The sequence below is a fragment of the Erinaceus europaeus genome, chromosome 1, assembly GCF_950295315.1.
Source record: "Erinaceus europaeus chromosome 1, mEriEur2.1, whole genome shotgun sequence".
NCBI classification, from domain to species: Eukaryota; Metazoa; Chordata; class Mammalia; order Eulipotyphla; family Erinaceidae; genus Erinaceus; species Erinaceus europaeus.
Window position 1 is genome coordinate 168,452,030 of NC_080162.1, and position 16,862 is coordinate 168,468,891.

General features: G+C 35.5%; 1 protein-coding gene across 2 annotated transcripts in view; it reads right to left on the bottom strand.

Moving 5' to 3' along the window:
• Nucleotides 1-16,862, bottom strand: part of CNBD1 (cyclic nucleotide binding domain containing 1) — a 258,856-nt gene that overhangs the window by 216,103 nt on the left and 25,891 nt on the right. For both annotated transcript variants that reach the window (XM_060199270.1, XM_060199274.1), the window contains exon 4: nt 12,914-13,078. In XM_060199270.1, the coding sequence (XP_060055253.1) occupies nt 12,914-13,078 (165 nt within the window). The remainder of the gene's footprint in view (nt 1-12,913; nt 13,079-16,862) is intronic.

Genomic DNA, 16,862 nt, shown 5'->3' on the forward strand with positions numbered 1-16,862 from the left:
TTTTTCTGCCTTATCCTTCAACTTCTCTTTGTCTTATTAAATTGAATAAGCTTAAAAATACCTTTAGAAAAATTAAGTAAGTTTATTTAGGCTACTAATAATATTGCTTTTTATCTCAAGGAGAAGCACATCCACCCAAATCCAAATGGACATAAAATGACACTTAGGTCAACGTGGTGATTGATTTTTCTATAAATTAGATTAATGACTTCAGATAAATTTTAGTGAAAAGTGGTATGTTCTCTGGACAACTTAAGGGACTGTAAATAAGAAGTATAAGTTCAAATGACAGCAAAGCAGAGGGAATAACATAATAATTCTCATTTCAAAATGCGACATAAAAAGGTGATTCATAGGTACTACACAATATTCTTCTTCTTTTTTTTTTTTTTTTTTTGCCACAAATGTTATCACTGGGGCTTAGTGTCTACATGATGACTCCATTCTTGGTGACCACTTTTTTTGTCCTTTTTCTTTTTTAACTATTTTTTTTATTTTTTTGAGATGTTTTATTATTTTTACTTTATTGGAGTTAGCTTTCATTTCTTTTTTTATGATTAATAATAGTTTATAAGATTCCACACCACACCCACCACTAAAATTCTGTGTCCTCACTCTCCCAGTGGTAACTGCCATAATTTCAAAAAGTTTTAGACATTGTTTGTTTCTGTTATGATTTTTTTAAGGGTCATGTATTCCAGACTTCTAGATTCTGAAAATGAGTGAAACCATCTGGTACTTGCCTTCCACCTATTCGCTTACTTTTCTAAGCATAATCACCTCCAGTTCCCAATAGCAGCATAATAGACTCCCTTTTTCCCCACAGCCTTGTCAGCACCTAACACTTTCTGTTTTGCTCATGGAAAAGTCGGTGTAGTTTTGATTTGCATGTCTCTGATGATAAGTGAGGTAGAGCATTTCTTCATATCTCTGAGGGTCATGAGCAACTCTTTGTTAGAAAACTACCTCAAAAAGGACCTAGTTGGGTGTTGAATTGTTATGTGGAAAACTGGCAAATATTATGCATGTACAAACTACTGTAGTTTACTGTTGACTGTGAACCATTAATCCCCCAATAAAGAAATTAATAAATAAAAAAAGAAAACTGCTTCAATTATTTTTTATTTATTATTTACTATTTTATTTATTAGATAGAGACAGAGGGAACAGGGGAGAGGAAGAGAGACATAGAGACACCTGCAACACTACTTCACCACTCATGAGGCGTTCCCCCCTGCAGGTGGAGACCAGGGGCTTAAACCCAGATTCTTACACACTGTAATGTGTCTACTTAGCCAGCTGTGACACTTGCTGGATATCCTTCTTCAGTTAGTTGACCCACTTTTTATTGGGCATGACCACCCATCCCCAATAAAAATGTATGTGATATGCATTCATATATATTATTTTGTAATCATTTGGTGATTGTCAAAAATCTAGCATGATGTCCAAAATTATATTTAGCACAAATATATATATCAGGCAAAATCTTTTATGATTTACCACAGAACTGCTCATCTTTGACTACTGGATCTTCCACATTTATGCCTGAAACCTCTCACACATTGTGCTGTCATACAGCCAAATTCCTTTTTGAAAGATTTGTTCTTTATTATGTAAATGCACTCTACCCATATAATAATTATCTATTTCTATGATATATGTAATGTTGCTTATATGAATAGCACATAAAGTATAATTGAAACTGGATAAATATTATAATAATACAATTAGCACTATACAGTAAATAATATTTTATAAATAAATTTTTTAAAGGTTAGTAAGAAAGCAAAGACAAATTAAGGTAATGTAATATAATGTGATGTATTTTGTTGGCTGTCCACAATAAAAAACACATTTCTAAGATCAAATATTCACTGCAGCACACAATATCAATTAACTCATTTTTTTAAAAAATTAATGTAAAATATATCAAGAATGTTATAATTATTTGACTATTTTTTAACTATGAGTAATATATTTTCTAAGAAATCATCATCATGATAATTTCTCTTAGTTGAAGGATCAGATTCTAATCCTGAACGCTAGACTTTAAAAAGTTGTCTGTGGAATTAATTTTAATAATAAACAGTAGTCTAATAGTGTTTTCAGATTATTTTTATCAAGAACATATTGACAATAATCAATGTATAGATAGATACTGAATATTCAGAGGGGAATGTTTTCCAATAAAGTATTCAGGTCAGAGTAGCTGATTAGAAGAAAAAGCACTTCTGATAGAAGGTATAGTGGCAAATCATTGAGAACCTAGATGGATATTGCAAACACACCACAAATTGCTAGCACTCTTATTTCTTTAGCTAAGCCAAACCTGAGAGTACAGTTCTAACAGGCCATCCCTGAATATTTAAAAAATCCGACTAAACCATTGTTTTGCAAAAATAACTATGTAATGATTAGAAGAAGAGAGTCAAGAAGGGATTGTGTTTCAGGATTTTATAGTTTTTCAAGTAATTTAATGCCTTTGTAGCTAGAGTCTAGGTTTGACAGTTAAACACAGCGTCTATGCAGAACTACATTCTACTAGAGATATCCACATCTTACCAATATTTTCTAGCTATCACATAAGTTGATTGTGGACCTGATTTTTCAGTGCCTTTCCAAAGTGGTTCTTCATGCCAGGAGATAACAATTCCTCAAATATGACAGCATCCTGTCATGTATAATGCTTAAGATCACACATATGAAACTAAGACATCTTACTGGATAAAGTTGAAACCAATTTTCAAGATAGTTTTTAGTAATCTATAGGAATATATCCATTAGGAAGATAGGAAATGTTTTCTGCAGAGTCAACATTAAAATTTAATAAATTTGCATTTTGTGATTTCAGTTGTTACAAGAAATACTGTAAAAATATGTTATTTTTATTTTGTCATTAAATATGTATTATGACATATGACAAAAACTATTACAGTCATTCCATTCTGATCTCTTAGAGTGTGGTATGTGTTTTCTACTACACTTACAAATAAAATACAGTAAAAAGGAATTTGTACCAAAAACTCAGTAAAAATATCTTTGTGAAAAAAAATGATGCTAGCTTCAGAAATTAATTTTAGAAAGGTTTCCTTAAATGAGAGTTCTCTCACGCTTTTCTGATGTGAAACAATATGAAGATAGCCCTTTGAAAATCAGAAACTGTGTTATCAAAGACAGAGACTCTCTTGGCACCTCCATAGTAGACATTCCAGCCTCTATAATCATGAAAAATAAGTTCTTATTCTTTACACATTTCTCAGTTTTTGGAATTTTGTTCCAGAAGCCTGTGTTTTCTAAGACAATAATTTTTCTTTAAATCATTTTTCATTTTACAGAATATTTTTGCATTCATGATTTTATGCATTTATTTTTATGAGTAGCAGGATTAACAGGTGAAATCAACACAAACATTGATGATGTGGGGTTCACAAATGCAGGCTTTGTGGATCCTGTAGATCGAATGCACTCTGTGGTATTTTGTCATAGCAACCCAAATGAGCTGAGTCATTTCTACCAGTGAAATAAAGTTTTACAAATATATTCTAATAGAATATAATAACTTATTACCAGGTTAATAGGAAAAAAAGTATAAAGATATAAATTTTAAGGGGCCAGATAATGGCATACCTATTAGAGTGCATATATTACCAAGTACAAGGTCTCCATGTCTCTCTCCCAATCTATTTCTGCCTCACCCTCTATCAAAAGAAGGTTGAAATATACATATGACCACCAGGAATAATCCTGGTAGAAAAAAATATGTAATTGTTAAAAGATCAGAAAAATAGCTCATCTGAGTAGTGTGTCAGCCTAGCATGCACCACAATGAAGAAAATGTGGAATTCTGGTGCCTATCTTTCTCTGTCATTCATGCTATCAGAAAAAGCAAGGTGTGTGTGTGTGTGTGTGTGTGTGTGTGTGTGTGTGTGTGTGTGTGTGTGTATCTGTGTAATTTTTAAATACTTGTGAGCTGTGAGCAAATAGTAATTTCTTAACTCCAACATTATAATTATATGTGTATGTGTGTGTATTATTTCTTCATTAAGTAAGAGAAAATTTCATTTTATTTTAAGAAAAATAAAATATGGGACACATTGTTATTCTCAAATAATAGAAACCATTTTATACTTCAACTATAGCAAACATCTACCAACATGTTTTTAGCCTTGTAAAAATATGCGGACTCTTGGAGTTTAAAACATATATATTAGGGGGTCGGTCGGGTTAAGCGCAGGTAGCACTAAGCGCAAAGACTGGCATAAAGATCCTGGTTCGAGCCACCAGCTCCCAAACTGCTAGCACTAAGCGCAAAGACTGGCATAAAGATCCTGGTTCGAGCCACCAGCTCCCAACCTGCAGGGGTTTGCTTCACAAACTGTGAAGCAGGTCTGCAGATGTCCCTCTTCCCCCTCCCCTTCTGTCTTCCCGTCCTCCATTTCTCTCTGTCCTATCCAATAACAGCAATAACAATAATAACAACAAGAGCAACAAGGGCAACAAAAATGGGGGAAAATAGCTTCTAGGAGCAGTGGCTTCGCAGTGCTGGCACCGAGCCCCAGCAATAACCCTGGATGCAAAAGAAAAAAGAAAAAACAAACATATATATATATATATATATATATATATATATATATATATATATGCTGTAAAAAAGCAGACTGTGGTATCAGCCAATAAGACTGTGCAGCACACAGAGGATAGACAGCATAATGGTTATGCAAACACACTCATGCATGAAGCTCCAAAGACCCTAACACCAATCCCTAACACCACCATACACCAGAACTGAGCAGTGCTCTGGTAATAAAAATAAAATAAAATAAAATAAAATAAAATAAAATAAAATGACTACCAGGGAGAATAGAAGCAACCAGTGATGTTGCCCTATAAGACACAGCTATATATAAATAATGTCAAAGAACATAAATTATGGTGATGTTGTGTATGATATAGCAAATCCTAACAATGGGATTTTCAAAATTAACCCAATTGTGAAATAATTTGATTATAGAATAACTATTGCCTTCCTGAACCCTAAGACAGCAAGAACCTCCCACTTCCTCTATAAAGCCTATATTTCCCCCAGTCCTGGGACTTCTAGCGTGGGGCTCACTTTCCTGCATTCGTACCAAATGATATTGCATCTGCTGATCCCAACCTAATCAACACAAGGAATACCACCTCTGCATGCTTCACTTTAGACTGTGTCCATAGATGTCAGGCATGGAATGTCAACCCTTTAGCCTCTTTACTTGGGTTCCAGATGTTAACATGATGCCAACCGGAATTCCCTAGGAAGATAACCTACCAATGTGTCCTGGAGCCCCACTTCCTCAGAGCCCCACCTCGCTAGGGAAAGAGAGAGACAGACTGGGAGTTTGGATCCACCTGTCAATGCCCATGTTCAGCAGGGAAGCAATTACAGAAACCAGACCTTCCACCTTCTGCACCCCAAAATAACCCTGGATCCATGCTCTCAAGGGGATAAAGACTAGGAAAGCTATCAGGAGAGGGGATGGGATACAGAGTTCTGGTGGTGGCAATTGTGTGGAAATGTACCCCTTATCCTATGGTTTTTGTCAGTCTTCCCTTTTCTGTTTTTTTTTCTTCTTTTCTTTCCTTTTTTTTGGGATAGGACAGAGAGAAATGGAAAGAGAAGGGAAGACAGAGAGGGGAAGAGAAAGACAGACACCTGCAGACCTGCTTCACTGTTGGTGAAGCAACTCACCTGCAGGTGGGGAGCCAGGCTGAACAGAGATCCTTATGCTGGTCCTTGTGCTTAGCGCCACGTGTGTTTAACCCGCTGTGCTACCTCCAGAACCCCCAGTGTTTCCTTTTTATAAATAAATTTTTTTTTAAAAAAGGGGTTGGCGGCGGCAGGCGGGGGAGAATACAGGTCCAAAAAGGTTGACAGAACTTAGTGGGGGTTGTATTGTTATATGGAAAACTGGGAAATGTTATGCACGTACAAACTATTATATTTACTGTCGACTGTAAAGCATTAATTCCCTAATAAAGAAATTAAAAAAAAAAAGACTTTGTGGTAGAATGCAGGAATTGTAAGTAAGAGGTTCTGAGTTTGATCTCTAACACTGAATAGGCCAGAGTGATGTTCTGGCTCTCTCTTATAAAAGAAACAAACTTTAAAAATTATTATTTAAAAAAAAGTCTATGGTGGAGCTGGGGAGATTGCATAATGGTTATGCAAAAAGGACTCTCAAGCCCAAGGCAACAAAGGTCCCAGGTTCAATCCTGTTTTACCTCTAAACTGGGCAGTGCTAATAAATAAATAATAAAAATAAAATAATAATAGTAAAATAAATAATTTTAAAAGATCTATGTAATACTAAGCAACACACCTGGGGCCTTATATTTCTAACTAGAAATAGGTTTCACAATATTAACAATCCCTTAGATTATGTTCACTCAACAGATAAGTGAATTGAATATTAAGAGGTAGAGACTTCCCAAATTCCTAGAACTAGTAACTGGAGGAGTATTCTTCAGAACCAATTTCTTCCTGTCTTCAAAGTCTGAGCATTTTTATTCTAAAAGTAACATGGATTCTCATTGTCATAGACCAAGATTCAGTGCCTTGTTTTTCTATAGTATTAATCTACTGCCAATGAGTTTTAAATTTCTTCCCTTTATTAACTAATTTCCCTAACATGAATAGCTTTCTTCATTTAGTTTTCATCTCTGTATCATAAAAGATATATGGCATTCTTATAGTACAAATTCTATCATAAATCTAATTACTATTAGTATAGGCAATATACTGTATTAACGAATGTTCTTCTCTTTCTTTACCTGAAAAGATGACCTTTACATACTTCAGTTAGTTTTTATCCAAATTCTGTATATTGATTGAATGTAATTATCCCCACGGGTTGTTATTTTCTCATCAAAATTTAGCTCTTACAGTTAGAGATTGTTACTCCTCATCTTTTATGGGATTTTACTTGAGTACAGTAGTCCATGAACCATATCATACTTGGATTTTAACAAGTAAAATACCCTTTCCTTCCAGGGAGCAATTACTATGAGTCATTTGTGAGAAGTGGCTTTGCATCATTGCACCACTGTAACATAATGATCTTCAGATGTTTCATTCCCTCAATGAAAACATCTCTAATTAGAGAAAAGTAATAGAAAAAACAATCAGGCCAACACTTCTGAGAGGATCTTTAACTGCTTTTCACAGCTCATTTATAAGTCTCTCTCTTTTCCTACCCTTTCCACACAAATCCACATGCATGTCACTTAATTTTTTCTCAGAAACTAGTCATTTGTAGATCAATAAATTTTTCTGCCAAAGCAACCCAGAGCTATTGATACATTTTGAAATCTGGTGCTATTATAGGCAATGTAATCAAGTGCAAACATATGTGTACATTCAACGATTACCCAGTATTCCCCTTCGCAGTGATAGAACTGAACAAAGAACTGGATGTTGTACCAAGACTATCGATTTGAAATCTGTTCATACCTTTAAAAATGAAATAAAGTTGAGTTCTTTATGTCTAAAGGACTACTACAAAAAGAACACTTAACTCTAACCATAAAGACAAGTAATAGAAATATGAGACAATTATTAAATATGAAAGGAGAGGAAGAATAAAAATGTATTGGCATTTAAATTGGTTCATGTAAATGATAGTGGGAAAAGATAAGTTAAGATCCACCCCCAAAGCTATAAAATAAAATTCAACTGATGAGGAAACTCAGTAGTATTATGAGGCCTTAGGTTCCTACCCTAAAACCAACATTTTTAAAAAATCACTTTTCTATTTAGTTTCATCGCTAATTTTAAAATATTAAATCTCAGACTGACCTTGTAGAACTTACAAGAACACTTGTAAATATTTGCCCTTTGCCACACACATATGATGGGCCCAGACCTCTAAGAGATCCTTCTTTCTACCACCACTGGTCACTTCCATCAGAAACGGTGTCTTATGGGCCCTCCCAGGACCTTGTCCTCACCATAAAGCAATGATAGTAGAGATAGCCCCAGTCTCTGAAGGGAGGCTGGGGGTATCCTGCCCTGCCACTCGAGAAAGGCTGGTCCTGAAATAAGTGCAGCCTGCAATGTTCCCAGCTGTGACCATGAGCTGTGAGCTCATACTAATAGGGACTTAGATGTTGCACAGGCTCTGGTGCTAAATATAAATATAAGCATAAATATAAATACTGATGTTAATATTAATAATATAAATATGACCTGGGTCAGGTGGATGGAGGTAAATAGCTAATTTTAGCCACAGATTATTTTTTTCAAGAATGCAAGCTACTCTCTGCTCGAATCCAACTTTCTAGCCCTTTTCTCTGCTCTGACACCAATCTCTCAGATAATATTCTTATCCAATTTCAGGCTAGCTATCAAACTCAAGCAAAACTATCATAGTTGTGTGCCTCCGGGGAAGATGCCTAAAATGGATTTTCTAGCTTTTTTCTACCCTAAAATCCGTAATCTCATCTGCTCTAATCTTACTTTCTGGTTCCTGTTCATTAACCATTTTGTCTCACTTTGTGACCTGCCACCTTCCAGACACCAAGTTACAGAAGCTACCATGACTCCATCCCAAATTCTCTGGGCACATGACCTCATCAATAACCCTTGCACCTCCAGAGCTGGGGGTATGATTGATCTGTCAATGCCCATGTTTAGCAGAGAAGCAATTACGGAAGCTAGAACTCCTACTACCTTCTGCACCCCAAAAACAACCTTGATCCATACTCCCAGTGGAGGAGAAGTGATAAGATGAAAATAAGAGGGTTTTGAACTCCAGCTCCATCAGCACCAAGAGAGAGAAAAGGAAAAGGAGAGGAACATATGGAGGTAGATATGTTGTCATGAGTGGCTTGAAGGGGAAGAAAGGATTGAATCAGAAAAACAAAAGGGGCAATTATGTATAAATGTAAACAGAGAGTTGTAGAGATGATGATTGGCCCATGTCTACAGCCTTAGGGGAACTGTGGTGGATTGCAGTGGGGCAACTTAAGATTCAGAACTTTGGTGGTAGGAATGGTGTGGATTTAAACACCTTTTGACATGTAATTTTTAAAAAATAAATATAACAAGTAAAAAATAATATTTGCCTCTTGCTATGCTATGGGCTCATTGTTACTTAGATTTTGCAACGTGATTTTCTTATAAAGCTGATACAAATGTTATTGGGAGCATGTGCAAGAACAAAGGAATAACGATTTCTAGTAATATTTTGTCTTTCATATAACATGTTCTGCTGGAATCTGAGACACTGAAAATTTGATAACTCACTCTAACAGAAAAAAATCCATTATTTGGAAACTTGTCCTTTCTAGCTGCAAAATATTAAAATCTGTGCTATCCTATTATTTGTCCTCCTCTTTTGAGTAGTTTTCCCCTACTATGTCCAGTTTCTTAGATATGTAATAATATAAGATAAAAATAACCCCTACTTGTATGAATTTAATTAATACAAAGTCACGTGCTTTGCATGTGTATGTGGTGAGATGGGTTCTACAAATTCTGAATATAGTTGATGTCTCTGGTTGCATCACATTTGTAAATAAGAACGATCTGTACTCTTGGCCCTTCCTCTTGGATGGGTATATAGATTCAGTAGTGTTTCACATTCAAATTTAACTGAACAAAGTACTTTGTTGTAACAGATTTTAAAACTGAATGACAGGGAAGAATACTGAGAAAAAGCTTTTCACTTGTACAAATTAAGACTTGGTTTCTTCACGCATTTTATTTTATATTCCAGACAGTTGAGTGTATTGATAGGATTTAAATAGTACTTTAATTTCTCCTTGTAAACTATAGATACAATTTTCCCAAATATAGTTTCATTGTTTTGTGTGTGTGTATGTGTGTACTGTTTCATTCTGTTTATGGATTTTATTGCCTTCTATTTGTTTTTTAAAATTTGGAAGTAAAAGATGGATCTCTGGTTGAAGAATATGTTATTAATACTACCTCAAATAATCTAAGAAAAATGAATCTAATTTTTTCTCCAAAAGATAGGCTCTTAGATAATAGTAAGCTTACTATACATTATAACCACAAAAGAAATTATGAACCAGAAAGTAACATAGAAATTGACATAAACAAAAAATATACACATTAACTGGCAAATAGAATAATAGTTCAAATTAAACAAATAAAAAAACAGCAAAGTAGATAATATTAATGAATAAACCACTTATTTCAATGATTACCCTAAATGAAAATGGTCTAATCTGTCTAATCAGAGAACACAAGTATGGCTAGAAAATTTAATTAAAAAATTAAATTAAAATGATTCATCAATTCTATGTGTATATGAAATTCACATCCAAAACCGAAAAAGGCAAACAGAAACTAAAAGTGTCTATGGATTAGAAAATGAAATACTGTTAAGATTTCCATTTTATTATAAGAAATGTATGGATTCTGTACGACCCTATATATATCCCAGTAACATTCTTCAAGGAAGTAGAACAAACAATTATAAAATTTGTGTGGAACCAGAAAAGACCATAAATAGCCAAAGTAATTCTGATAAAAATTAAAAGAGAGAGAGAGAGACATGATGCTTCCCAGCTTCCAATTATACTAGAAAGCAATAGTAGTTGAAGCAGTGTGGTACTGGGGAAAAAAAGGGGCCCACAGATCAATGGAACAGAATAAAAAGCCCAGAAATATATTCATACACATATGGAGATCTAGTATATGAAGAAGGAGCCAAAACAATGTAATGAGGAAAAGATGACTTCTTCAATAAGGGCTATTGGGGATAACTAGAGAGTGACATGTAGAAGAAATGAAATCACTTAACACCATATGAAAAATTAACACAAAGTGGATTAAATTCTTAGATGTTAGATCTGAAACTATAAAATACACAAAAGAAAAGAACTAAAACATTTTAGGACCTTAACATGAAAGATGTATTTGGAGGCTCAGCTCATTAGGCAAAAGATATTAAAGGGAAATGACCAAAAGGGACTCTCTAGATTAAAAGAGCTTTTTACATATCAAAAGATATTGCCCTAAAGACAAAAAGGCATCCAAGTATCAAGGAGAAGGTATGTGCATAACAAACATCTGATAATAAATTGATAATGAAAAATTAAAAACAAATCAAACAATTCATTAACCAAACAACAAACAACCCAATTATAAAAAGGGGGTGTTTGATAGACAATTTTCTTTTTTTTTTATTCATAAAAAGGAAACACTGACAAAAAACCATAGGATAAGGGGAGTACAACTCCACACAATTCGCACCACCAGAACTCTGTAGCCCATCCCCACCCTTGATAGCTTTCCTATTCTTTAACCCTATATTTTATTTTTTTATTTTTTATTTATAAAAGGAAACATTGACTACACCATAGGACGAGAGAGGTACAACTCCACACAGTTCCCACCACCAGAACGCTGTATCCCATCTCCTCCCCTGATAGCTTTCCTATTCTATAACCCTCTGGGAGTATGGACCCAAGGTCATTGTGGGATGCAGAAGGTTGAAGGTCTGGCTTCTGTAATTGCTTCCCAGAGGAACATGGGTGTGTACAGGTCAATCCATACTCCCAGCCAGTCTCTCTCTTTCCTTAGTAGAGAAGGGCTCTGGGGAAGGAGCTCCAGGACACATTGGTGGAGTTGTGAACAGACAGTTTTCTAAAGGCATTCAGGTAGACCACAAACATGAAAAGATATTATCAATTATCATTAAGAAATGCAAGCCATGGCGAATACCTGGAGCACCTCCGCTGAGAGATGCTTGTGACCAGGAGAAATGCAAATTAAAACACACAGACTTACCACAACTGCGAGACTGGTCAACATCAACAGAACAAATAGATAGCCAGTGTTGATAAAGATGTACAGAAAAAAGAATTCTGGGAGTCCGGCAGTACGGCAGCACGTTAAGCCCACATGGCGCAAGGTGCAAGGACAGGGGAAGGATCCCTGTTCGAACCTAGGCTCCCCGCCTGCAGGGGCGTTGCTTCACAGGCGGTGAAGTAGGTCTGCAGGTGTCTTTCTCTCCCCCTCTCTGTCTTCCCCTTCTCTCTCCATTTCTCTCTGTCCTATCCAACAATGACAATTTCAACAACAATAAATAACTGTAACAACAATAAAAAAGGGCAACAAAAAGGAAATAAATATTTTTTAAAAAGAATTCTGTTACACTTTTGATGGGATTGAAAATTGATATAGCCCCTAGACAAAAAAAGTTTGGAGAATCTATAAATTATAGTAATAATAGCTTTTGATTCTTTAATACCTCACCTAGTCATTTATCCAAAAGACATGAAAGCAGTAATCAATAGGGACAGCACATTATATTCATATTTGCATTACTTATAATAGTCAAGAATATGAGCACAACCTAAATGCCCAATGATAAATGACTGGATAAAGAAGCTATGGTTACTAAGGAATCCTACAAGACTTTCAAAGAACACCCATCTTACTACAACTCTTCAAACATTGAAATGGCGGTATTTTCCCAAATACATTATATAAAGCCAACATTACTTTGGTCCCGAAAACAGAAAAAGACTCTACAAGCATTGGCACAAATATTCTTAAGTGTTCTGTAAAATGGGGAAAAGTTTAAACTTTGTGATCAGTTCATATGAATATTAATAATCCTTAGACATAACTTTCAGTTAATCAGTATAAGATCTATTTTGCTTAAAACTTAAAATTAAAATGATAGACCACAATTGGATAATTTCCCAACATATTCGCGATATATGATAAAGATTGTTTTGGTGAAGACTGTAATCATCTAGGAACATTGTCTGGTATTTTCAGTTCTTCTGAAGCGACTACTTGTGGTAAATTACAACTAAAATACAGTTGCACATAACTCATTTTTAAGGTATTTAAATGAATGCTACAAACACAAAAAGGAATAAAAGCACTTACATTTTCTTTAAGATAGCCAGGAATTCTACTATCTTCTCTTCCATTGTTTTTTGTCCGTATAAGGTATAGCCACCGTGCACTTTCTTAATATGGACAGCTATATTGTGGGATTCATCACCAGGTTGTTTGGGTTGACTTTCTTCTTTTTTGTCTGTAGTAGCATGTCTGAGCCAGAAAACATAATACTTTATGGTGTCACATAGTGTAATAACAAATCATTTACCTGAACTTTGTTGTCAAGAGCAGAAATGCACTTCACTAGTTATCATTTGGCTTTTTAACATAGTTTTTTACCTTTTCAGTGCCTTGAATTTGTTTTCAAACAGCAGCAGCACAGTAATTCACATAACTCTGGTAAGCCTAGAAATTATATGTGCAAACTATTTTCTATGCATAAAATTAATTGTATTTATTATTATTTTCCTAAGTGAAACAACAGTTATAATAAATTAGATTAATACAATTTAGGGAAATAGGGGCTGGGTGGAGGCATACTTCTTCATATAAGTCACCCATGCATACTGATATTGGTTCAAACCACCTGTAGAGGGCAGCTTCACCAGCAGTGATGCAGTGCTACAGGTATTTTTCCTCTCTGTCTCTCTATCAGTTCCTGCTCCCTCTACTTTTCAGTCTTCATCAAAATGGAAAGAAAAGGGGAGAAATGGCTACTACAAGCAATGAAGTTGTGTAGGCACCAAACCCCAGAAATAATCCTGGTGGCAAAGGAAAAGCAAGGGTGGGGGATACTTCAAGAGTGTAGCTAATCACCTTTTATTCAAGCCACACAGCTTATTGTAATCAATGATAAAAGGTCCTTAATTTTTGTTTATAGCTGGTAATTATGAACATCTTGAAATTGGTCGACATATTTGATTCCTTTTGCAATTGCACATGTCTAAGCCATTTTTTTTAGTTCAAGCATTTCTATTAAGAGGTCACTGACAACCTAAGTACAAGCAATGACCATCTGTAAGAAAAACAAAATAGTAAAAGAGATAATAAAAACCCAAATGATCACACAAATTTATTGTTCTTAATTTTGGAAAAGTTTCTAAAAAATCAAAGATAAAATATGTGGGGTAAATAATAACCACAATAATACTTAGCATTTATTGGAGTGTTGGCAATTTTGATGAGCACTGGCATATACTATCTTCTTAGCATTAACTTGTGGTAGAATTTTAGAGAGAAAGGAGTTAGCATATCATGCACTTGACCTGAAGTTTGAGCTCCTTCACCATGTGAAAGCATCCAAATTCTGGGAAAAGCTCCACTGTGGTGGAGCAGTAATACAATGTCTCTTCTTTTCTCTGTCTCAATCTCAATATCTCTCTCTCTCTCTCTCTCTCTCTCTTTTCTCACTCTAAAATGAAGAGTGAAAGAGTCAGCAGAGGAGTGGTGAAATCTCACGTGTCTGAGGAAGTCCACAGCCAACAAAAACAGTAATGAATTAGTGGTAATAATAATAATTATAATTATAATTGTAATAATTGCAACATATATAAGTTGAAAAGTAACATAAAATGAGCCATAATATTTTGCTGATGGTTCCTTTTGCTATGCAGAAGCTTTTTGGTTATATGTCATTTCACTGATTTATTTTTTGTCTTCCTTGTTATTGGACTTTAATCAGTGAAAATATCCTGAAAACTTATATTAAAAATAGTTCTATCAATTTTTTCCACTAAGTATTCGATGGTTTCTGGCCTAACATCCAAATCTCTGATCCACTTTTGTACATTGTGAAATATGGTGGTCCAGTTTAATCCTTTTACATATTTCAACCTAATTTTCACACTACTTGTTGGAAAGACTCCCTTTTCTCCATTTTATATTTTGGACAATGATCTTTATATGTCGTACGTCAAACAAAGGGTTAACAGCCAAAATACATAAAAAAAAAACAACTCACCAAATTCAGGAATTAAAAATAAAAAACTATTGAAAGAAATAGATAAATGAGAAGAATCTTTACCAAGAGAGAGATCCAAGAACCACCAGAAATAAGAGAAAATGCTCAAAGTCACTGATGATCAGAAAAATACAAATAAAGACAACAATGAGATACCACTTTACACCTGTGAGAATGTCATATTTTATAAATTATAATAACAACAGGTGTTGGAGAGGTTGTGGGGGAAAAGAACTCTTCGACACTGGTGGTTGGAGTGTAAGCTGGTCTAACCCTTAGGGAAAACAGTCTGGAGACTCCTCAGAAAACTAGAAATGGACCTACACCAAGACCTGGCAAATCCTTTTCTTGGGAAGTAGCCAAGCAGACCTAAGTTCACAGAAGCACAATTTGTAATAGCCCAAACTTGGAAGAACTCAGCTATCCAAAGACAGATGATCAAGTTAGAAAATTGTGATATATCCACAATGGATGTATATAAATATACATTACTTTGCTGTCAGATATAATGAAATCATCGCCTTTGCCTCATCTTGGATAGAACCTGAATCATGTTAAGTGATACAAGCCAAAAACAAGAAGAAAAGTTATCAGATCACAGAAAAAGGCCTGAGGAATAATTCACTGGGTGGGATACATGACTGACTCCTGTGTGGCCCAGACTTGAACCAGGCACTACGCAAGAGGTTTTAAGCCATAGAAGAAGAAGCAGTGCTGTGATATCTTTTTGCTTTGTCTCTTTTTGTGATACAAAAACTTGTATCATCTTTGTAAGTCTGACAGCTTTCCAACATTTAAAAACTTTTCTGATGAAATCACGGACTTTTTTTTTTAATATTGTACAAAGAAATGTCATCATTGCATGTTGGTATGTTTCTAGTTCTGCTTCTGGGATCCCTTCTGTTACATAGCTTGACGTTGTGGTCTATTTGCATGGTCATTCTGCTACATTGGTTTGGTCTCACTCCCCTTGCCTCTGGGAGATTTTGGTTTAGTCCTTGCCTTTTTGTGCTTCTTCCTTCTCCCCGCCCCCATCCTACGTACTTCCTTGGTTACTGATGCTGCTGCCTGAGGAGAAAGAAGCAGGACAGAATGAGACTGTGATTAGGTTAGATTTGTTTTTTGAACGGTTCACTCATGAGTAAAGAAATACTGCTTTTCCGCTCAGCCATGTGTCCCTGGTCATCTGTTTCCTGGCTAGCCCGGCATACTGGTGCCCTGAACTTTGACTGACAATTGCAAGGTCTAAGTTTAATACTATTGTTTTCCAAATAGTCAGTGATTACAAAGTACTGGGCCATTAAGAGTCACTTATTGGAAAAATATGACGCCTGGAGCAATAAAATTGAGTATGCACAGGGTTCAAATTCTAAGAAAGAAAGAGAAAAAAAGAAAAAAGAAAGAAAGAAAATGAAAGAAAGAAGGAAAGAAAATAAGAAAGGAAAGAAGGAAAGAAAAAGGAAGGAAGGAAGGAAGGAAGGAAGGAAGGAAGGAAGGAAGGAAGGAAAGGAAGGAAAGGAAGGAAAGGAAGGAAAGGAAGGAAAGGAAGGAAAGGAAGGAAAGGAAGGAAAGGAAGGAAAGGAAGGAAAGGAAGGAAAGGAAGGAAGGAAAGGAAGGAAGGAAGGAAGGAAGGAAGGAAGGAAGGAAGGAAGGAAAGGAAGGAAGGAAGGAAGAAAGGAAGGAAGGAAGGAAGAAGAAAAAAAGAGATGGCTAGGCAGTAGCATAGCGGGTTAGCATACATGGCGCCAAGCACAAAACTAGCTTAAAGATCCGGGTTCCAGCCCCTGGCTCCCCACCTACAGGGGAGTCACTTCACAGGCGGTGAGGCAGGTCTGCAGGTATCTTTTTCTATCTTTCTCTCCCCCTTTCTGTTTTCCCCCTCCTCTCTCCATTTCTCTCTCTGTCATGTCTAACAACAATGACATCAATAATAACAACAATAATAACAACAAGGACAACAAAAGGGAAAAAATAGCCTCTGGGAGCAGTGGAGATTCATAGTGCAGGCACTGAGCCCCAACAATAACCCTGGAG